The 26,530-nt window shown below is 29.0% G+C and overlaps 2 protein-coding genes across 2 annotated transcripts in view; both read right to left on the reverse strand.

The window, feature by feature from the left end:
• Positions 1–7,339: 7,339 nt before the first annotated feature.
• LOC112600376 (mitochondrial 2-oxoglutarate/malate carrier protein-like) lies at positions 7,340–9,742 on the reverse strand. The gene is made up of 6 exons (XM_025347574.1): positions 9,675–9,742; positions 9,350–9,586; positions 8,621–8,705; positions 8,272–8,485; positions 7,638–7,737; positions 7,340–7,550 (listed from the first exon to the last, which is right to left on the reverse strand). The coding sequence occupies exons 1-6, from the start codon at positions 9,740–9,742 to the stop codon at positions 7,340–7,342; spliced, it is 915 nt and encodes a 304-aa protein (XP_025203359.1).
• An 8,267-nt stretch (positions 9,743–18,009) lies between these two features.
• LOC112594242 (paired mesoderm homeobox protein 2A-like) overlaps positions 18,010–26,530 on the reverse strand; it is a 43,595-nt gene continuing 35,074 nt past the window's right edge. The window contains exon 4 of the mRNA XM_025338934.1: positions 18,010–20,674. Within this exon, the coding sequence (XP_025194719.1) occupies positions 20,262–20,674 (413 nt within the window). The 3' untranslated portion in view covers positions 18,010–20,261. The remainder of the gene's footprint in view (positions 20,675–26,530) is intronic.

Below are 26,530 nucleotides of genomic sequence, written 5' to 3' on the forward strand. Positions count from 1 at the left end.
ATTTTATAAAGTAAATAATATAATAATATTAAATATAATATAATAATAATATTATTATTAAGTATTTAAAGTTTTTCGAATTTAGAAAATCGTCATTTAAAAACAAATTATTAAAATTATTAATAATTTTAGTATAAGAACAATATAATTTTTTATAACAAATATATAAAAAAATTATTGAGTAATTTATGATAGGAATAAGTTTTGTATTTTACTAGTTGACGGCGTTCACGTGGTTGTAACAATAAAATTATTAGTTATTACTAATACTAATAACATGTTCCTATATGGGTTTCATCGACAATTTTTTTTTTTTTATTAACTTTAAATGTTTATTTTCACAATCTGTTACATTCAGAACATTAAGTGCAAGTGATACAAGATTTATATGACGAGAATGACAGAATAAAGAGACCTTCCAATGAAAGCACTTTGACAGATAATTAGTTAATTACAATTATAATTATTACAATATACGAGTTATATTTATTAATAACTATAATAATCCATAATATTTAGTTTTTGTTTCTGCTATCGATTTCACGTTACTACCCGTATTTAGTGCCAGATCTAACATTTTTTTAACCCGGGGCAAAATATGAAATTGGCGCCCTTTTATGACTAGTATCCGGGGCACATGCCCCGGATTGCCCCCTCTTAGATCCGGTGCTGCCCGCATTATTATTTGTACAGATAATAATTATTGTTCACACATTCAGACACAAAAATAGAAAAAAAACCAACTCTAAGTATTACAATACGATTATATTAATAAAATATAATTCATCAAGTAATGATTTATTTAATTAAATTGTATTTTGGGGAAACACAATACAAGGGCCCAGTAACTATAATATGGCAAGGGCCTTGGCGGAAATCCCGGTCCTCCGGTCCTGGACAGGCTGACCCTGAATTATTATTTGTGTGTCTACGTCATATATTACATTTTTAAAAAATAAATACAATGTTTAGAACTTTAGATACTTTTGAAAATAATTTCAGCTAAATTATAATTGATTAGGAATTGTTTTACTAAGAAACAAATCATATTTATTTTGAACATTTTTACTTATTTTCCAGTATATTTTTTTGTATAATATGTGATGTTGTTATAATGTTATGTATTATTATTTATTATTACATATTACCACTAAATACATATACTCAATGATATTACTTATTAGTTATTTGGTACCTACATATTATTATGTCTATTTAATATATGTATTACGTGTACTGTAAATATTAGTTCGGGACGAGATTTTCCTGGGCCAAGCCCCAGTTGGCACAGGCTGTAGTTCTGCCTAGGTCTATAGAATTTAGATCATATGTCATAATTAATCGTCCTTCAAAAATTAAATAATAAAGATAATATTTTATAATAATACTTCATATGTAACACTTTCGTTTATATAATATAATTTATTGGTAAATAACAAAAAAAAAATGTCTATTTCATGAAATGGATGTCCATGTAATGTATTTTCGTCAAAATTCACGATCTAGACGAATTTCACAATCTGGATATCCAGTTCATGAAATGAGTGGTTTCACTCATGGCAGTAATTTAAATATAATTTTAAATCACATTATGTTCCTATGGTACAATGTTATTATTATATTATTACCAAGTGTTAAAAAACATATATTTTTGTTTTGAAATCGTCGAAAATAGATGGACATGAAACCCTTTAAATTGTTTTTCTACATAAATCGTGTCAAGGATTTGGCAGCTTCTTTGTAAATTCCAACGGGCATATGTAACGGAATTCTTAAGTTTTATCGTTAAAATATACAAAATATACATTATACATATTATACATATACACTGTATTATTTTTTTCTTTACAGCAGTAGAAGAAAAGCTATAAATCATTGCGACGTGTTGTCGTGGTGTTTTCTTGGAAAAACAACAGTTAATGTAATTAAAAAAAAAAAAAATACTAACACCGATAAAGTATGTATAGTTGCTATGTTCACGTATAGGTTTAGGTTTAGAGTATTTAGACGCTGAATCTTTTACTAATAAGATGACTACATAGTCACAATATTGTATTGTATGATATTATTATGAATTTGTGATCTAAATTCTGAAATACCTACCGATTTATTTAGTATTTTTGTATTACAGAGCTTCGATGACACGTATATACAGAGATCTAACGGCAGAAATAAAATGGATCTGTCTATACGATACTAATATTAAATTATTAGTAGTGCTAGGATTTTAATATTTAATATCCTAAAAAATCTTAAAAAATGTAAAAAAAGACTTTAAAAAGGCATTTAAATTAAAAATAACACTTATTATTGGTATCTGAAAAATTTGAAAATTTTTTTTAAATAACACTACAGTAGCGTATTTATTTTTTTAATAGTATATTGTTCGTTGTTACTTGTTTATTTTTGTTGTACTTCTGTTTTTATTTCTAATCATTCGTTCTACAATAATAATTTAAAAAAAAATTGTTATCGACGACAACTCGTCGTGCTATTTGATTTATTATTAGTACCGTCTGCAGTTTGCCGAGTCTCCTGTTAATTACTACAATTTTTGTTCAGTTACGAACACATTGTGAAAAATGCGCTAAAAACTAAAAATGCATTTAAGATTGATTTTGTCAAAAAATACTTTGAAATAATCAGTATCACCCAAAACACATTTTATACCTACTTACAGAGGGAGAGAGGTAGTGGGTAGTGGTGGCAGGAACAGAAAGTAGGCAGGAACAAGAGGAGGTTTTTGAATTGGCTATTTCATCCTCCTTAAGCATAATAGCTGTCATTCCGTATTTCACGTTGGTTTTTGTGAAAATGATCCAAAAAGTGACAAACATTTTTAAGGTAATTACAGTATATTTCTTTAGAGTTATTTCTATCAAAGAAGACCACTAAAGGCAAATAATTTACAAGATAAATTCACACATAATTTTATACTAATTTTATGGTATGCGCTTATTTCGACTTACATTGATTAAATTTTTGACGGAATAATTTGTATGTTCTTTTCCATTATCCTAAAAATTTAAACAGGTATGATGAATATGTCCTAATAATATTATGCTATATAAATGTAGTTTTTATTTAATATTAAATTGATTAATTATAGATTAATTTTTAGTCGTCAAAAACCAAAATAAAATACACCTGTCTTACTTTGAATGAATTAAAAAATTAAAATACAATAGCTTGCAATTTCGATAGCAGTTAATTTTTATCGTTTCTTCTTTATAAGTCCTTATTTTGTGTAATTTTCCAATCAAAATGTACTATACAAATAAATTAATGTCAAGCAATTTATATAAAAACATAAGTTTATATTGAAGCCTAACTATAATAATGTATATATTTCGTTTGTGTTAAGGTTTTTTGGCATGTGTAATAAAATCTTTTATGCTTTGCTATCAGCCCTACATGATTTACTAAAATTAAGAAAATCACCGAGTTGATTTATAAATCATTAGCTGTTTTTATATTTTATAATTAAATTGTTCATGTGTTATTTTTACTGTCTACTAGCAACATTAGCATATGCTTAAAGGAAATAGATATTTCTATATTTCAATGTAAATACCTAGTTAAATACTTGGTGTATGTTATGCATATTATATCTGTCCAGTGGCAGATTTAACGGGGGAGCCCGATGGGCCTCATCCCCCTACCCCTAATAGCCTAAGTTTGGTTCTAAAATTGTTATACCAGAAATAGAAATCTGCTCATTATCGTTTTCCATAAACATTTCAACGTCGTTGTTGTTGTTTGAATCATCGAAATCGAATTCAAACAAATTATACAATTCCCGAACTTCCTTTTTGACTTTATAATACATGTGTTCTTCTTTGAAATGCGTCCACTGATTACAGCCTTTCATCCGGAATTGTGGTTCAAATCTACTCGGTTTAGGAAACACTTGAAAGAACATTTTCGTTCGACAGATGGCCATATTAAATATATCAATTTCTACGTCCAAAGCATCAACTATTTGCTCGTTCGTCTTTCTGCTCAGCCATTCAGCCAATCCAAAATGGTGAAAACTATCTTAAAATCGTTCTTCTTTCTGTGCTACCATACCAAGCGTCACAATCGTTTTAACAAACATACAGAGGTTTAGTCTTTTTTTCGCTTCCTTTTTCAACTCCAAAAACGACAAGCCTTTAGGCGGGTTCCGAAAGGCACTTGTCACCATCAACTTTGCCATCAGATCCAGTTTATGATGAACATTTATTGAAAATCTGACGCATTCACGGAAGGCAATTAGTGACTGCTTGATTGAACAGGGTTGATAGCAAATCTGGCTCCGATAGTATAGATGGATCATATTTGTATTTATTTTATTTTGATCTGTCGTCTGTAGTCGACAGAAAGTAGATTTTACTAGTTGATAAGTTTTACACTGAAGTGTTGGATAACGACACGTATTCAGATTTTATAAATTTAATTTTCTATATGGAATTCCGTGTCTTCTAACGACGAATTCAAATTTACTTTTTTAATTTTCGTTAAATAAAAGTGTTTGGATTGATGTGATTGTTGTTTCTCAACCCTACTTTTTGTCATGTACCGGCTTTTAACATGTTTGTATTTTAAGAATGTGTTTCGATTAGGGCACACAAGTTCTACTGATTTTTGATTCATTGTTATTATTAAATAAAATATTTATTTATAAAATTTCAAAAATAAATTTATATTGATTAATTAATTTTGTTTATTTTTGTTAATGGTTGCTACGGTATACTAAATGTTTATTTATTTTAATTTAATTTATTCTTGTGGTTACTATATGAAAATAATCTTTTGTACTATGTAACTAAGTTACTTTTGCCAGATTAATTCTTATTTCAAAAATATAAAACCAATCTGAGTTCTATCCATGAAAAAATAAATCTATATAGAAACAAAATAATTTACATGATAAGAATAATAGACCTTTTCTGATATGCTATAAAATCTGATTTTAAAAAATAACCCACGGTTACCAGATAGAAATATAATTTTTTCACACACTCAATTACTTGGATAGTAGATACCTATATTTACTATGACACTATTAGATTGACGACAAGGAGTTTTCGGTAAACCTTCTAAGTTTATAACTATTAATCATTTAAATATTTAATTAATTTTATCGTATTTTATCGTCATTACAACGCTGACTGTAATATTGTAGGTAACAATTTTATTTTATTTTAGTTTTTAGTTTTTATTTTCCCATGGTTCGTAGGTAAAATAATTAATAATATAGTGATGTTGTATTACATCAAGTACATAAATATACAATTTATAATATTAATAATTATTATTATTGTAATTCATATTCGTTCGGCGAATAGAAAATAATTTAGACAAATAAATATGCTTAATACATAAATTTAATAATATAAATAATAATAAATAATGATACAGATAGTATTATAACGTTTATTATTTATGTATTATTTTGTTTTAAGTTTTATTTTGATTCTACGAGTATATAGATACAATATACATAGTTTAATATTAATCTAATACCTATTTAAGTATTAGGTATAACTTATATTTTTAAAATTTTATCATAGCCGAAATATTAAGTAAATTTGAAACATTTATAATATAATACATATTTCAATGATTTTGTATACTCCTATAGGTCACATACGACACATTATTATTTTTTGTTTCTTCGTACATTAGTATAGTCATACAACCGTACCTGTTTCCTTTTTAAAGTCACACTGATACGCATGTTTTGATTATTCGATTCCGCTTTTGATTACTGTCTGAACTCCGAAATATAATCTCAATGATTGATGGCAAACGACAAGATTTCATTGACATAATACTCTGAATTGTCGTTGCCTGTAAGATATCAATATTATGCACTTAATGGAAAATATCAACATGTGATGATAATAATTTGTGACCACTTACGTGTGCATAGCAAGGGTGGGACAGGGAGAGAACACTTGCCTCCCTGCATTTCAAACTAAATTATATTTCTTATACCAAACGTGTATGTTATACTATAAAATCGAAAAAGCAAAAAAAAAGTTAATAACTCCCCCGGATTAAAATCCTAGCTACACCCATGACAACGTATTTGCATCTCTAATAAATATGCGTCTCAATTACGTGTTAAGATTACTTATGATACTTACCTTGCCGCCATTTGATGTGCCTGACAGTAGTTAATGATTGATAATAATTTTCCTGTGTGTAGTTTAATTGGTACGTATTGTAATGATATGCTTACATATCATGATTGTAATATTGCTTATATTTATCTATTCAATAAAATAAATAACGGCCAAGTTGTTGCACGCAGATTAAAACCTCATAAACAATTTTAATTACTGATGAAAGAAACGACTTATATTATATGGTCACGTAGGGGCTGACACATGGGTTGCGACAATGTGTCGCAAAACGTGTGACCCATTTCGTGTGCCGCCAAAGACAAGGGATGGCCCAATGAGGATCTCTGTGTCGCCTAGGAGAAAGCTAATTTCTTTAGAAAATGCGGAGACCTTTGATAGTGCTGTCTGCGACTCTGACTGGCTTGCCAGGTCATTTTCTCTCAGCAGTGCACGAGCACTAGTCAAACTATCGAGTGCATGATCACCGGCCACACCATACACACGAGCAAGAGCTCTTCACACGACCACACACAAGATTTTGCGAGCGTTAACTAAACTTTTCTTTTTTTTCAAAAGCTTAACCAGTGTTGTTTTTTTTTTTTTTTTTTTTTTTCAAGTGTTGAATTATTACCATTAGTGCTACCTATTAGTTCCTAATTGGCACCTCACATTTACTGCTGCAAGTTATGTATGACTTTTGTCCATTTTAATCCATTATTTATTAAATAAAGCAAAAAGAAAAATACTAATGGTCAATGATTATTATATTAATAAAATTTCTGGTTCACAATTCGTACGTATAAGTGGGAGCAGCATAAAAGTATAAGCTCGTAGACTGTTTTACTACTTATCTTATAAGAATAAAATTAATAATACAATCATTTAAAAAAAAATGTATGATTTATTTGATAAATCATCATGGTCTGTAAAATAAATTATTCGTGGTTTACCATTTGGTTATAAGACTGATGGTTTTGATACAATTAATTAATTATTTTGATTTAATAAATTGTTAATGACTTATGAGGTAGCTCAAATAATTGATTAATTACTAACGAATTTTCAATTGTCCACACATATCTTAACTTAGTACCTAAGTATTATAATTATAATAATATAAAATGTATATAAATTTGTATATAATGTTTATTTATAGTTATGGTAGGTCAAAATTACAGCTGTAATTGCTCAAAAACCAATCCATCAATATTAAAGTTAATTATTGATTACAAGACTTTCATAAAATGTTCTTCATATCCTTTTTTAAGCTGTTCCATGAAAATAAATAACAAGACAGTACCCGGAGCAACTCGTAAATAATAAAAAGGCCAGCCTTTCCATAAAGCTGTCACTCCCTCGGTCTTCACCAAAGTCGATGCCACTTCTACTAGCCCTGAATATTCTGCTTTTCCGTCTACTATTTTCTGTTGTTGTATTCTACGAATGTGATTTTATGTCATTTTTGTAAATAAACATACATATATTATTGTGTATAGAAACATAAAGTTATAATAAGTAGTTTACCTAGTCTTTAACACGTCCATTGGATTCGAACAGATGGAATATACAATTCCAGAAATCATGCTTGATACGGTGTGAAGCTTTAAACCGTTCTCCATTTTATCTAAAACCGTTTTTGAAATATAAGTATATTTAATATTTTTGTAATATCAGTGTCATACGACACAAATCAACCTATGTGTTAAATATTCGCTGTATAGTCTATATAATATAATTTTTGGGTTTTTGGCCTAATATTTAATACATAATATAATAAGCCACAATAAACGGATGAATTTGTATTAGGTGTTACTAGTCAATAGACGGGTACAAAGGAATTGGCTTAAGACCGAAGTGCTGATTGACCACTAATGCAGTTTCAATTAAATTATTGAAACAAGTGTTTCAAAACTTTAGAAAATATTTTATTAAGTATACACAAATAGTATATCCGTGGAGGTGGGACACTATATGGATAATGTGTTACGTATATAAATTATATTAGTTTCAGAGTTTCGTAGATGCAATAAACATTTAATTCGATTAATTTTTTGAGTTTTTTTGCTTTTTAAAATGAATCCGTTCTTTTATGACGTACTCTTATTATTAGTATAAACCACCATAGGTAATAACTAATAAATATGACCAATGATCTTACAATTGTCCATCATGTACACTTTGGCCGCGTCATATGACATCAATTGCGTTACGTTAGCTGTCATCGCCCTAAACACAGTTGCCGCCGTCCCTCTCCAAAGCCCCGTTATGCCTTCATCCTTTCGGATTTTCCACAATGCGTCGAACACATGTTTGTAGTTTCGTCGGCTTTCCGTTGGCAATCGTCCGTCGGCCGTCATGCGGACTACAGCAATCTGTGATCATTTTAAACAGTTTTCAAACGATTAACGACCAAATTATATCCTACATGACAGTGTTCAATATTATTGGTGGTTATAGACTTATATATCACCAAATAATAATATTCACGTTGGATAATCAATTATTACATCGGTTGGCGTTGAAATGAACGCAGCAAATGCTCCGGTAGACATGCTTGCTATCGCATTATTTATCACGTTGCTTTGCCCTCGTCTGTAACACATATATTAATAAAATACTTGTACATAATATTATTATGTATCACTTGATTTTCAATCTTACCGATACATTAATTATCATACTACCACATTGATGTGCTCGTTAGATTATGTAGGTACATATGAATACATTTTTTTTTTATTTTATAATATGTAGGACGATTAATATTTAAGATTTAGCCAGTGTACACATATCGTTATAATATAATATAATTTATTCATATTTACAGCTATTACATTAAAACTAAATTAAAAATAACTCTGTTTAAAACAAATAATTTAGCATGCAAATTTAATGATGCCGTCGTTCCTATAATACCTAAATATATGCAATTACATCATTATGTTCAAATGTCACGTACACACGTTCACATAAGATTCATGTGACTTTTAAACTGGTTTTTTGCTCATACTTAACCGGATCATTTATATAACTAAATGTCATAATATATTATATCATGCGTGTGGTCAGTCGTGTGTAGATACGTTTAATTTTTGGGTACCCGATTCCATTTAAATTTTAAACGAAACAGCATATTTAAATTAGGCTTTTGAATTTTTGTATAGGACGCATTCAAAATGTACACGTACATTTTATCACATAATATATATTATTATTATTTGTCAATATAATCTCACTTTTTCATTTCATCGATAAGCGTGGTATAGCAGCCTACCCGAGTTGACGTAAAAATTAGTTGTCTAATAAAGTTTGCTGAGATGCCCTTATAAAATCCCGATAGTTTTTCTTTTTTTGCCATGTTAATGATTGCATGGAACGAGTTTTTGTGATCCGATGTTGTACCTTTTTCGCCACTTAATTGCATACGATATTTAAGCACTTCTAATGGATGGACGAATACCGAAGCTCCCATCCTGATGCAAACCACGATTACATAATTATTTGCAATTACTTATAGGTACATAAATTAGTTAAAATAAAGTATTTATATTTAATTATTACCCAGACAATCCAGCTATTGTAAAGTTCGCAAAAAATGGTAGAACATTTTTTTGCTTTTCATTTGACATGTTAATTGAGTATTTAATAGCTCTATTCGTTCACGATATAATTTCAATAACTAATTTTCACTAAATATACGCGTGCACGGTCGAGTACGAAAAATAGTATAATATTTATGCTTAACAACAGATAAACAGTAAAACACTTTGTTCGTATGATATTAATATTATTAAAGCTAGTATCAATTTTTATTCCAAATACTTAAAAAGTTTTTGCGAATAAAATAAAATAACTATAATCACTTTGTGAAATATATACCTAACTAGGTAATAGGTATCCATTATACCTACTGTAGGAGACAATTTATGATTGGGTTCTGGGTACTTTAACAGCTAAGAAGTCTAATAAAATTCCTAATAATATAGTTCATATATATAAAACACCGACACTTACTTCATTAACACAGAACATAAAAGTCAAAAATACAAAAAGCATATAGAAAATACGATCAATAATATTCAAATAATTTCAAATTAAAACTATTTACACAAAAATAAAAATTGATGGAAACCTCTAATGGCCCTAATACATTATTATACAAAAAAGAATTATCAAATATCGAGCCAATAGAAACTACCAACAATAAAAAGGTCAAACAAAACGATACCCTGAAGAAAATTGCAATCGCAGACTCAATAAACAGTCACAAACAAAAAAATTCTTAAGAATAAAAAAAAAAAATTTAAATATATTAATGATATAATATACTCGTATATATATAAAAAACAAAAATTATTATAATATGAATATAAATTAAATATTGTATTAATATTCACTTTAGCAAAGCACAAATAAAATAGTGTTAATATTATATATATATAAAAAAAGGGTTATCAATAATATATATATATAACCTAATGTAAATTAATAGAAGTTAATTATTCAATGCTTTTATTGCATAATTGCAAAAAAATTTTTTTTAAAGAAATGACCCAAGTTAAGTTAAAAGGTTAAGTAATATTAATTTGTACATCAATACATCAAAAAAAAAAACTGTAAAAACTAACCTAAGTTAAGTTAAAAAATTAAGTTATGATTGTTTGTACATCATTACAAAAAAAAAAAAAAAATGTAAAAATTATATAACTTAAGTCAAATTTATATAAGCTAATTCATAATAATTTTTTGTGTATTATTGTATCTGAATTATAATCACGCTGACACTCACCCATGAGTGATGTTGTGAGAGCACAGCACAAAAAAACGTAGGGTGGATGTAATGATATGCTCACATATCATCATAATTGTAATATTGCTTATACTTATCTATTCAATAAAATAAATGAGGGTCAAGTTGTCGCATGCAGATTAAAACCTCATAAACATTTTTCACTGCTGATGAAAGAAACGACTTATATGGTCATGTAGGGGCTGACACATGGGTTGTGAGTGTTGTGACAATGTGCCGCAAAACGTGTGACCCATCTCGTGTGTCGCCAAAGACAAGGGATAGCCCAATGAGGATCTCTGTCACCTAGGAGAAAGCCAATTTTTTTAGAAAATGCGGAGACCTTTGATGGTGTCGCCTGCGACTCTGACTGGCTTGACCAGATCATTTTTTCTCAGCAGTGCACGAGCACTATCCAAACTATCGAGTGCATGAGCACCATCCAAACTGTTAAGTGCATGCACACCATACACACGAGTAAGAGCTCTTCACATGACTACATACAAGATTCTGCGAGCGACAACTGAACTTCTCTTTTTTTTCAAAGGCTAAACCAGTGTTGTTTTTATTTTGATTTAAGTGTTGAATTATTACTATTAGTGTTTCCTAACTAGCACCTTACATTCACTGCTGCGAGTTAGGTAAGGTGCATGATTATAATATACTAAATATTATTATTATTTTAATATTTTGCATATCATTTTTTATATCACGGTGTACTTGATTATATTCTCGAATACATGACCTCGAGAACCCTCCAAAGAACAGAAAGAAGGCAATAACGCGAGAAAACGTAAATTTTATATCAATACCCGACTTACATCCAAGGCTTGTGTCCCTTGTCGAGCCTTGTGTCTAGTCTCCATAACTATAACTTAAGACCTTTTAATTTAATTTTATTTCTTTCTCATTTTTCGTTGTTACAGTATACTCGTATACATAATTACTATGACACTTGAACATAGTGTTGGCCACTATCGCAGTCGCAATATCTACTCATCATTTACAGTATAATCTACATCTACTGCGGTTGCAAGCGGTAAAAACAACGTGCCAGCAGATTTGTATCAAATTTATATCACCAGACTTGGGATTTCATCATGTTATGCACTCCTATTTTTCAAATTTTTATTAATATTTAATATTCTCTGTATTTTTTTTTTTTATCCTAATTAGCTCATAAACTAATGAGTAATGGAACAATTTTTAACGATATTTTTTTAAATTGTTTCTTATGATTTTAGAAATAATCAAATAACATAGGCTATTATAGTCTGCACTAAATAAATAATATATATTACCAAGATTTTGCTTCATTAACCTAGTGAAATGAGGACTTTGGAACGAATATATGATATCGTCGATATCTCACAGGTTCCAAATATATTAACAAAACATTTATAAATATATAAAAACATCAGATAAAACAATAGGCGTAACATTTGTCGTTACGGATGATTTCAGGCAAATATTTCTATTGTCGGTATTATAAAAGTATTTAGTCAGAGGTAAAATCAGAAGTGTCAAAATACTTTAACTGACTATCATGTATAAGGTGAAAAAAATGTAGAAGAAATATTACTTAAAATTATTGTGATTATTTAATTATATGGTTTATTTCTGAGAGTGACTATGTTAATACTATCGGTAGTTTGAAATTTTACATTGAAATCTGCAAGGTCTTCAATTAATTATATTAATAATAATAATAATAATAATAATAATGCGTTAAATTATGTTTAATTCCAAAAAAATAGTTCATTAAACAATTGAACGTAGTCTTTATAAAGTTTTGTTTAGAAATGGCTCATAAATTGGACTATTTACATCAAATTTACCATTTGATCTGTTGAAGAAATTAACAACGGAAAAATATCTCAAACATATATATCACTATCTCAGATACAGAAAATTGAAAAACGTTCAATTGCTTGCAGCATTTGTTAAGTTGAAGTGATATTTCTATTATCGGGGATTACTGAAAATAATAAAATTATCTGCCAGTTATGCGATTCAAGTAAGAAAATTAATATAATTTAATTTATTGGTAAAAAAAAAAAAATTGTTTCATAATAATTATATAAAGTACACAATATTACAGGCAATTGTCCATATAATATATTTTCATCAAAATTCACAATCTGGACAAATTTCACTATCTGGATATCCATTATCCAGTTCATGAAATGAGTGGTTTTACTATGTGAATGCGACATATTATATGATATGTTATCATTATTTATTATATCGAAATAAATTAATGCACATTCGTATCAACGCTATACAATAATATAAAAAAGTGATCAAGTGGTTACCGTCTGCTGCACGGTAGGTGTCTTGTGAGTTGTAGATAATTTGAATGGACATGTTAAAATTAAATTCAATGATATATCATTGTTTACGAAAAACGATTTTGAGTTGATACAATCTGTCATCCTTTATCACTAAGTAAATTTTATGATATTACACGTTTTGCCATTGCCATTAAAGTAATTAATTTTATTTTTAGTACAAGGGTAGGTTGGTTTGATTTTTTTCTGAAAGAATTGTATTTATTATATTATTAGCTATCCCCGTGCACTTCGTTGTCCGTAAAAATGCATTCGTAATACTTGGTTATTTTGTTTTAATATTTAGCGGTAAACATTATGATATTTCCGATTATCAACTTAACATAATAATATATATTCACTTCCATAATAATTTATACAGAACGCGTTAGCCATTTAATGTGCTCCGTTTTTATTGCATTCGATATCAAGTCAATAACAATCTCATTTTTTGGCGTTTCTGCTAGTCCGTTTAAAATATGAGTAATATATATAAATATATTTACTTCGTAATATTGTTATTATTATATAACCTTGTTGAATATACTAATAAACCATCATGACCGGTAAGGCTAATAAACACACTTTATTAGGACGTTTAAACACAAATCTGCCGTCTTGATTAAAGATAACTAAAACTAAACCAAATTCACATCAAAACACTAATTCAACCAAAAAACACTTTCAAAATTCTAACTAATACATTAATCTACATCGAATTCTACTACGCAAGTTCCAACTCAAGTTATACTAAAAACAAGGTTAATTAAGGCAATAACCACACAAAAAAACTTTTCGTCGAGACAACAGCCAGTTTTAGTTTTCTAAAAAAAGACAAAGCTATAGTTTTTAACATCATTGACGTGGTATACCACAGATCGATTATATTAAAGTTTTAATTACAATCACTAATCCAATAAACATAAAATTTGCCTTTAGAATATTGAATAATCGTTTTTGCATTTATCTTACCAGTAAGGCAACAAAGATACTGTCGAAAAAAAAAAAATAAAAATTTCGTCCAATAATTATAGTTAAAAATTCAAATATATTCCATCCACAAACTTTAAAATCAAAACAAATATTTTACCCGTGGTACTATGACTATCATAGAAATAGTTGATATAATCGATGCATTTAACAAAATTGGAATTAACACGCTTACATTAAAAGTGGAATTTATAATCGGTATTCGGTAACCTATCACATATTATCAGATGTAGTAGGTAAATATATTTTTACAAATATATTTGTTAGTTAGTGGCTTTTTTGATTAATCGAAAATGCTGTTATTCTAGCATCATCACTTCACAGAATTTCAGTTTTTTTGTATCCTTTCAATGCATATTTTGGTATACAATTTGCAAGAATTTATACAACCTTAGTTCAGTGGCTTTTGTTTTTAATTCAGAAATTGATGTCACCTATAACCTATATTCCTATACAAAATGTCAGTGTTTTCTTTTTTGTCCTTTGCCATATTTTAATTAGGAATTTGTGTGAATTAATTTAATAGTTTTTAAACTTTTACAATTATTGTTAGACATTTATTGCAGTAATCTATTCCAAACACCAACATAAAGTTGAACTGTTTTCATATATTTCAATGCAATATTTTAGTAAGCGTTTTGTTTGCAATATTTGTTTGTTTAGTAACTATTGAGGTTAATCAAAAATGCTGTTATTCAATAGAATCACTAATTCCAAAATTTTAGTGTTTGTTATTTTACAATTTCTAACAAACTATTATTGTATACAATTTGGTTACTAAATTATATTGCATTGAAATGTATGAGAACAGTGAAATTTTGTGTTGGTGTTAGGTCAGGATAGCGGCGGTTTATTGAGTGGGTAAGCGCAATAGCTGGCTATTTATACTATTTAGACCTCTCAAAAGTACCTATGAGTTCAAATTGTTTAAATGAAAATCACCCTCAAAAGTGTTTTCAGACAAAATTCAAGTTTCACATGGTTTTTTAAAACACATACTCTTAGACGAGATATACCATACGCTATACACCTACAATATAGCAAAGCGATTACATACTCAAGGATTTTTATTGATTATAAAATAATAATATTATAATTATTATAATGAATTGAAACAATATTGACAAACAATTAAATTATCTATTAAGTTAAAGTCTATTGAACAGGATGAGACAATTAGTAACTTAGATAATGAGGAGTAGGTACCTATGTGAAAAATTATACATTAGAATAATGCCGAATTAAGGTGTACCTATTTATTAATATTAAATATTGTATTTATTTATAAAACAATATGTTTTTAATACTACATTATTATAAATTATTTATTTATCTAAATATATCATTAAATCGATCGAATAAATTAACTTTGTTACCTAATTATTATTCTCTCCTTAAATTTAAGTATTGATAGTATAATCTTTGTAATATCACGAGGACAGATAGTTGTTTTTCGACTTTTCATTTTAAATTTAAAACGATGAAATATCAAATTAATTATTTTCAAAAACACTAAAAGTCACTTATTGGAAGTGCGTTATATAACATTGATCAAATAAGATTATATTATTACAATAGGGCAGTCAGGACTGAAATGGAAAGTATTTAATATCTGTATAATAACATAAAATTAATCAATGTGACAATATATTAATAATATTGATGTATGCAATATATATATAAATAACACATATTATAATTTAATATGTAATAGTATAGTATTAAAATCAGTTTATTTAAAAAAAATAATAATGGTATTATACGTATGTCAATACAAAATGTGAAGCTTACCAATATACCATAATAATGACCATAATTGATAACTTAGAATGTACAAATTCATATTATAAGATATTGTATACCTCCTATAAAATGTTAGATTAGAACAAATAACGAAAACATTTAAATTCCTCTTTTGAGTTCGAAAATAATTGTCGATTTAAGTTATTAATGCTTTTATAATAAAATAATTCAAATTATTATAATTTAAACATTTTATCAGTGTATAGGTATTTTACAGTAAGACGTCACCGAAATATCTTTAAAAAATTAAACAAAAATATTTTAGTAATAATATTCATCATCCCGTATTAATTCAATTTTCAATAATTATTATATAATGTATTTAATTTTTAAACAAATTATTAGTATATGAAGTTTAATCTAACACAAAAGAAATTTTTTATGTAACCTCAATAGCCGCTAAACAGGTGTTGTAAACATTTTAAAACAATTAAATTATACAAATTCATACAAATTATGTATGAAATTATGATTTAGCTGTTAAAATTATAAGTAGATAATTTTTTTATCATGGATAGAGCTAAAATTCATCACCTCAGCGTTATAATTTTCTTCGATAACTGGAATACTAAGATCGTACAAATTTATAAATATTACATACTAAATATTGACGAAGAAAATTTTCAAAAATAGTAAATGGGTGGTTTCAAAGTGATAAATGTGAAACAGCTTTTTTTTGTAAATTCCAACAGGCATATGTAGCGAAGTTCTAAAGTTTTATCGTTGGAATAAAAAATATACACATTAAACGTATACGCTGTAATTTTTTTCTTTTCAGTGGGATAAGAAAAACTATAAATCATTGTGGCGTGTTGTCACGGTGTTCTTTTGTACAACAACAGTTAATTTAATTTAAAAAACATATATCTACAAACAACAAAAAAATAATGTTGCTATATTCACGTATAGGTTTAGGTATAAAAAAAGTTGGTGTTACATTAGGTATAATGGTATATACGATATATTTATATATAAAAAAAAAACCACAACAATTTTCAATAATAATTTTTTTTATTGTAATTATTTGGTTCACAAATTTATTTTCAACACATATTACATAATTTTTTATTTATTATATTTACAATAATCCTGCGAAAGTAAACACAAAATAAAAATTGTAATTAACATAATACACGTTATAATATTATTACCTATATATTTATATATATTTATATTTATTCATCAAAATTATTTTGCCGGACGAATAGAAATTACAATAGTAATAATAATAATAATAATAATAATTATTATTATAATATATTGTATACTATGCGTTTTATATAATTTAATATCACTATATCATTAATTATTTTACCTATGAAAAATGAGAAGATAAAAAATAAAAAAAAAATTGAATTGTTACAATACGATAATCGGCGTTGTAATGACGAGGAAAGATACGACAAAGTTAGTTGTATACTTGTACCTTTACCGGGATAGTGATCATTGAGTAAATCATATTGCTAATAATGTTCGCATTAGCATAATGGCAAAAATAAGCCTGTTCAAATTTTTGTTTATAATAATATTTTATGACCGGTTATTACTTTTTTGCATATTATGGGTTGAAGTTTTAAACGTGTAATATTGTGTGTATTTATTACTGCCTACGAAATAATATTTTCTTGAACATTCTCATTTTCCGGTCGATCGTGTGGTTTACTCCGAGTTTTTCTTTCGCAGTAGTTACATAGACCTCATGTTATAATATAATAGGTCTATGTCAGTGGTAATTTAACATTGGTTGTTATAATAAGAAAAGTGACTTTTCAGGTTCGCATTTAAGACCTTCAGTGGCCGTAGGCTGTAATAATTTGATGTATCTATATTTTACTATAGCATTTCGAAAAATATTTTTTTTAACATTTAATTTGTATATATAAATTTATTTTACAATTTTTTTACATTTTAAATTAATATACATAAACTCAAAATCATTCGACTTGATGAATAATAAAATAATATTTTCAATTTCTTTGTCATACTATATTTTATGTTAAAAAATAAAACAATACAAATTGATGTTAACATAGATATATTATAATAAATTTAAACATACCATGGTACGAATGGTGTAAATAAACAAGCTTAAATGAATGACAGTATGCCACTACGATAACAACACGATTTTAGGTATGGATACAATCTATCCTGCAATAATGCGATACAATTGTGACAATTTTCATTTTAAAAATGATTTTTATCATATAAGGAAAAAAAAACATTGTGGATGATAGCAGCCTATACAGCTTATATCTTAATCCGAACCTGATAAAACTTTTATCGTCCAACATCACCGCATATGAATGATAAAAAATTATCGCCCACTGCAGAAACAGTTCCACTAGAAGCTATCTGTTCAGACACCTTTATTACGTAATGTAAACAGCTATTTAGTACGTATTTTTAGACGTTTCTTAATCCTATCACATCGTATAATAGTAATATTTATTATTATTTTATGACGTCACGACGTATAGCAGTTCGTTGTACTCATTTGATATTGGGTATTAATAAAGAGTTGAGTAAAAATAAAAAAAGAAGAATTCCAAAAATATCCAACGATCCTATGAATCCTACCTACTCTTGCTACGTCTTGGCAACACTTTTACTACTATTATACTACTACAGTAGATAAATGCAACAGAAAACAATGATGTTCTATAGAGGTCTTGTAACAAGTGTTTTTATGAGTGTGGTCAAGTTTTTTACTTTAATATTTAATAAATAATATAAGGCAAAATAATAAAATCGTTTAAACGGAAATGAAAATATTGTGATTAATCGTCTCCAAATAGGCCATACAAAAATAACACAAGTTTCTATTGTCTAAAAGTGAATCACCAAAGTGTAAAACTTATGGTGTTAAGCTAACAGTAAAACATATTTTTACAGAGTTTCACCATTATAAATCAACGATCTGATATTAATAACTTTTTTTTTTTTATTCTAGTTTTCTTATAATTTTTGAGATACGTGGGTAATGCTAATAAAACATATTCATAAATACACATAAAATAGGTATGTTCATATCCTCAAAAATTTTTCTCTTTGGGGCAACTGCCATTCTTTTGATCTTCGCTTCCTCACTTTATGCGGATCTACAGAGGTTACTGCAGTTATGTACACTCGAACGATTAACCCCATGGAACGATTTACTGTACGAGCGGGGTATTATCGGCCACCGAAGTGCACTTTGATGTGTTTTGTTTTCTTCTAAACACATTTACACACACACGTGCACATATATAAATACATAACAGAAAATTCGAAGGGCGTGTTTAGGTGTATATTTTTTTGGGGTGGACCATAGTGTACCCACCCCGTATTTATATAATATATATATATATAGATACAGGCTCATTGTAAATCGTTGTCGTTTCGCACAAGACCGACCGAAAACAGTTTGGGCTACAATTAATAAACGTGTTCATATAAACACGTGGAGAAAACACACGAGTGCTGTAATCGCACAATATATTAACATTATGGAGGTCATTATTATTTTTGAATATTACCTACTTATTATGTGTGATAAATATAGAATAAAAATATAATCCCGGCGAAAACCGCTTCGGTTACACCAGGCAAAAATCTGGAAATTTGAAATCTAGGGGGTAGGGCTACAAAACACCCTCGTAGACCCATTTCCGGGCAGCCCCGTCATTCTCCGCGGCGACGGCCACGATTATACATTCTTTGCGCATCAAACCTCACGAGTTTTGACGGTTTACAATGACGATTTCGCATCCTTTGCCGCTATTTATTATTTTATAGGTATTTGTGTAAATCATCTATACCGAATCGCATATTATACCATTTATACCTATTTGAATTGTTATTATATTCGAAAAAAAAAATCAAAATACACATAATTAAAAAAAAAAAAAAAAAAAATCAAAATAAAATAAAAGTTACAATATAAACTTTACGGTTTATCCTCACAACGCGTAAGACAATATTATGTTTCTTAAATTATTACCTATTAACAACACTGTTTACAGTGTATAAATGTTTTTGCGTGTATTACTTATATTTTATAATAATATTATTATTTACAAAACGGTGAAAATGCTTTCGTCGTTGATCGTGCACGACCTGCAGTTATCGTGGCGGAGTGACATTTTGATGTTTCGGTGTACCGTCACTCGTTCGTTTGTCGTGATTTAATAATATACCTAATATTATTACTATAGTATAGTGACCAAGTTTGCCCGCGGTTCGTTGCAGCGTAGTTCAGAACAAGACGTGATTGGACCCGGCAGGGCCTCCGCCCGCACCGCCACCGGTGACCTTGAGCGAGTCGGAACCGAGCAGGTAGCCGGCCGGCCCGGCGGCGCCCAACAGACTGAACGGGTGATGGGCGAACTGTTGGTGATGGGACGTCGGCGAGTGGTGGTGATGGTGGTGATTATGATTGTGCGTGCCGCCACTGCCGTTCATCTTGTGAGCCGGCGAATTGTTTCCCGGCGACCCGTTTCCGCCGCCACCACCACCGCCACCACCGCCTCCACTACCACCACCGCCACCACCACTTCCACCGCCACACTGTTGCTGAAGCTGGTGATGGAGCTGCGTGTAATTCTGGCCCTGGCCCAACAGCCATTTGTTGTTGTTCACCCCTTCTGACTGCTCCGACATTTTTATCGCTATAAAACGAAAAACAAAAAAAAAAAAAAAAAAACATTTTATAGAAACGCGAATGATGATTATTTAAAAATTAATACCTAAATAATAGGTAGGAGGTAGCTGTAGCTACTTCAAACTACAGAGTGCCATCATGATGTCTTTTAAATAGGATGTCCTATTTTCATTACATAGGTATTGGCGTAAAATGAAAATATAGCAGCAATTATTAAGTATGTAAGTTCAACACGGCGTTAATTGAATAGTTTTTAAGTTTGACTAGTTTGAGTTGAGACAAGACAAACGAATTGAGGATCGAATTACCCAATACATATATGAATTTTTATATGTCCCACAATAAAGTTTTATTAGAAAAAATTACAACAATATAACATTGTTGTATATTATTATTTGTTATTGTATTTTAGAATCTGAGAGAAGCGAGGAATGTATTGATTTTATATATACAACGATGTGTGTTTTTAATTTTTTATTGTTTTCCTCAACTATTTTAAAAAGTATCGAGAAGTTTTTATTTTTTATCAAAAGTACATACTAGAGCCAATTTGCTAGTAAAAAGCTTCCTTGAAGTTGATGGTCAGGCTAATTTTTTTACTAATAAAAGTGTCTTTGTATATGAAAATAAAAAAAACACACAAATATACAATATATTAATGTATTATTTGTTTTATTAAAAATATTATACAAATATTTATTAAAATATAAATATTATTATCAAAATTTAATATAACGGTTTGAAGTTAACCATATGGTTACTAAAAAGTTACTGCTTTCATTCAGACAATGTGTTCGTATACATGATAGACTATTAAATTTAACACATCTATTGCAGAAATCCAATCACTAACGTGGTATTATTGTATTGCAGAGCGTTTATCTACTTGGTAATATATTTGAAATTAAAGAAAATTGTTATTTGAATATATTTACATGATAATATTAATTCTACTACTAACGATATTATTGCTTGTTAATGTAAAAGTAAATTACCCATTATCGAAAAATCATTCTAACTTTTCCTCCAATCATTAGACAACACATTTGCCCAAGTCACCTCTAATGAAATTAATATAAAATCACCTAACCTTCTTTTTAACAGATATTACCAAATTAATGTCAAACTTCCTGGAGGAATTTAAGTCACTTTAATTAACTCCTTAATTGTAACAATTAGTTTTATTTTATTAAATTAAATTATAACATCCGCAGGATACAGTCAACCAATTTAATTCTTATATAATATAGGTATCTATAAGTAAGTAAAATAGTAAGATAATAAAATGGAGTAATATAAAATTTCGAATTTTCTGTATTATAAATTATATGCAATGTATATTATACACTACAATTTAATGCATAATTTAACTTAATTTAACGGAAATCAAAAGTGTCATGCTAAGACTAAATTGTTTCGTTTGAAGTGTATACGAGTAAGTGTATATATCATAATATTATAATAATAAAATATAGACCTTGGTCGCGTGCGGAGTAACTATTTTCGTTATAAATTATCAAATACTATTTTCAGAGATGTACCACACTTACACGAGAATAGTGCAATAAATATAAATAAAAATTGCATTCTTTCTTTCATATTTCTTCGTTAAAAAAAAAAGAATTATAAATATTATTATTATTATTATAGTTGAATTTGTAATAACGCTTTTTAATAATCAATTATGCATATACCTACTTTTTTATTCATAATAACTAGTATTAATTCTTTTTTTTTTAAAGTATCATGAAATGATTAAAATTTAGCCCGTGTCGTGTTTATGTGAAAATATTATTTACATAAAATGAGTTATTAAATAGAAAAAGAACTTTAAATGATAAATACAATGAATAACTGCAATGTAGATAAAATATATAACTATATAATATGATAATAATAATGCATATATATTTATATTTTATAAATATACCTATACATGATGTACAGCATATTAAGTTTTTAAAAAAAGGTTAGCCTCGTAAAAAGGTTGGCTTCACTCGTGTTATATATACACAATATGTATTTGTAGCTACAAGCCATAGCCGTCCTATAAAAATCGTGCAAGCGTTTAATTTATAACACGTAAAGTACAATGTTTTTCATTATAATTAGCCAATGAAAGTTTTTGAATTTTTAATATTAATAAACGAGGGCTCATATAAAAAATATACGAGTATATTCCCTGACTTTTTCGATTAAAACATTATTCGATGACTTTATTTGACCTTGTAGCGTGTAAAATATATTTCATCGTTTTCATAATACACAAATAATTACGTACATGGGTATTACTACAATTGAGTTGAATAATAAAACTATCGATTTACAGTGATGCGTTCAATAACAGAGAGAAAAAACTGATGAATAATGTAATAAGACAAACAAATATTGGTAATGTTAAGAATACTTTGTCAAACGATCAAATTATGTGAACATAAAAATAATAGGTATATAAGTTTATATTTTTATAATAGTTTACTAATGTTTTTATTAAAATTTAAAACTCACTTCTAATACACAATTATCCTTCGTTGTATACTAATACCTACAGATGCACAATGTCTTATATTATAGTATTTACTATATAACAAGACTCTGAATTTTGGATTTAAACCAAGGACTTTCGTTTGCGCTTAACCCCTTTTATTTATCTTTTATTATGATGCTCGTATCATAATATATTAAACATTAAGACACATTTCTCATCTTACGTTTGTTCATTATTATCACGGGGTCCCAAAATCCCATCACACCAAAGTATTTATTATTATTTAATTAAATTTATAGGAACAATTTGTTGGTCCGTAACAGAGTTCCGCGAAGCAGTCAAGTCTCAATAACACTAGTTAACTTATTGCTATCTCGTCATCAGTAAAGTAAAATATTATTTTATTTACATTTTATTTTAATGTAATTATGCATTTCGTTAAATATTTGTACTCAGTAAGACTTAGTGTCTTGTAAAATCCTCTCGTATTTCTTAATTTTGTATTTATCAATTTTATGATGAGGGGAGCAATTTAATACTAAACGACATTTGACTCTATCATATTATAATCGAATGATATACGATTACTTATGTCCCATATATTTTTACCTTGTACACCTTTCACCTATGCTTTAATGTGGGGGGGGGGGGGAAATGGTTGTTTATTTTTCTTTTCTAGTTGGTTAAAATATATGCTGTATCAGCTTAGCCATCAGGCGCATAATCCTGTAGTGCACGCCACTACGCTAATGATAACATAATGAATTGTAAGATGACTATATAATGCCACTAAAGTCGTAATATTCATATTTTATATTGATAAAATGAATATTATTATTGTATTTTATATTATTTACAGATTTTCATTTGATACGCAATATAATATTCACGCTCGTGGTAGCGGTTATATTATGCAATCGGTCTCTGACCACAGTCTTATTATAATATCCAATGAATTTATAAGCCCGCTTGTATCATACTTAAAAAGCCGACCGCGGTATAAACTGCCATTACAACCACTACTATCCTTATTATAATAAATAATAATTATGTGGCGCAATACTTTCCGTCAACTAGTTTTATTTAAGAGACTGTTTTTCATAATTGATATTTATGATTGAATATTTTAATTCTTCTCAAAATTGTATTTAAATTACATACATTAAACCTCTTAACCTCTTTGGAATATTATATTAAATGGTTTTTTAGTGTGACGGCCGACGGCTGATAGAAGGCATTTCGACCATTCAATATACATATTATTTGCTAGCTTACCTGGAAGGTATTATTATTTATTAATATTATTTACAGATTCCTCGCTTTGAGAAGCGGTCGACTTACAAATAATTAAGTCTTTCGTTGAATAACCAAAAGAAATAATAATATAGGTATGAGGTATCCTTTTACATTGTTGCTATGGTTATCAATATGGCAATTGGCAATATCAATATAAAATATTAATAAATTAAATATAATTATACTTAACCGTTACTGCATGATGCTTTATATTTATAAAGCATAAATTATTTAGTTATACGGAAATTATACCTATTAAATGTTTTTTGTAGTATCTATTTTTGAATATTTTTATTTTTTAGTTCCAAAATTTTTTGAAATTTTAGCATACTAGAGGTATTATTTATTTAAGTTATGGACATATGGACATATCTTTACCCTACACCTCCTTAAATTTAAATGAGACTTTTTTTTATTGTTAAACCAATTACTATTTTAAAATAAATATACAACATTTTCTTTTATATTGTATTAATATATAATAAAAATTGAATACGCTCGAAATATTATGCACCTGGTTGTCACTGCACTCGATGGTTTATAATATTATAATATACGTATGTAACAATATATTATTATTATCGTAGTGTCTTGATCAAAGATTGTTTGTTTAAATATTATATTGCACTCTTGGTTCTTTAAAAACACTATACAATAAATATTTCAAATTATAGTAATGTAATATTAGCAGTGGATCCAGGCGTTTTATAAAGAGAAGGGAGGTGAATTTTCAAAAAAATATTCATAAAACTATATACTAACTAGTAATATTATAATATTATATATTATTTATAAAGGATTTGTATTTTGTTTCCTACTATGTGAAATACTATTGTTGAAAATATCATGTCTAGCTCATAATATTGGATCCATGTAAACAATATTATAGAATATTAGAATTACGTAGAATAAACGTTGCCATAAAGAGGGGGGCTTGCATATCCACCGACTACCACTGATGTATTATATTACATTGCAGTTACTTTTGTTTGTCAAACAAAAGGACTCTCGTAAACCTGTTCGTCAGTCGTGGCTGCCGGTCTTTGCACGAACGCAACGGCTGCACGCCACGCGTAGTGATTTATTAACGCGCACTCATAGGCACGGTTGCAACTTCCGTGCACCTCGCCCACGTCCGCCTCATTCGGCCGGCGAGACGATAAAATGTATGGAACCATTTCACGGGACGCGCGCGCGTGATTTAAAACGTTGGGTTTGTGAGGGTTGGTGTATAGGATTAATCGCGCCCGTCCGTGATATCCGGGGAGAAAAATCTATTATCTTAGTTAACTTTTAATCACCGCGCTGCTACACCGCCGCTGGTTTGTTGTTCGCTGTCAAAGTGGATCATCGACGACCGCCGCCGTGGCACCGGCCAAACAAGCACACACATATACACAGGTTTTACTTCTCCCCAACACCCTTCGTACAGTCTTCGTAACAATTTTTCTTTCTTTTACCCCACCCCTCCCCTCTCCCGCCGACTTGCAGCCCACCCACCCGGCGACCAGCACAAATTATCGTCTGCGCTCTTCTTCTCCGAACGATCGAACGATCTGTATAGCATCATCTCTCTCACTCGTTGTCTCGAGCCGTAACACTCTGGTGTATATATATATATATATATATTGTGTGTGTGCGTGTGTGTGTGTGTGTACAGTACATATGTGTCCTACGGGTCGTCTGACACTAATGGAAACGAACGACGTAACCAACAGCAATTTTCTAGATTAAACGTCATGGTGCTGTAGTACGCGTCTCTCCGACACTGCACGCGCGCTACGCCGATCGTTCGTTTTAATGTGAACGCGACGCGCGGGTCGGGTGGGTAAAAGCAGCAGAGGGCGAATTTTGCCGCAACAGCAGCCGTACCGTGCAATGTATAAACGTGTACGCGTGGATGTGTGCGTGTGTAAGATTCGCGTGTGGGTGTGGCCTCGGGGAGGTTTGCGAGAGAAGAGGTCAGGGCGGGTGGAGGCTCCAGAGGTCGGTTGGCGCAGACTTTACTCGTGTATTTGTATATATATATATATGTGTGTGTGTGTGTGTGTGTGTGTGTGTGTGTGTGTGTGTGTGTGT

This window comes from Melanaphis sacchari, unplaced genomic scaffold (assembly GCF_002803265.2).
Source record: "Melanaphis sacchari strain LSU unplaced genomic scaffold, SCAv2.0 Contig0_pilon_pilon, whole genome shotgun sequence".
Taxonomy (NCBI): domain Eukaryota; kingdom Metazoa; phylum Arthropoda; class Insecta; order Hemiptera; family Aphididae; genus Melanaphis; species Melanaphis sacchari.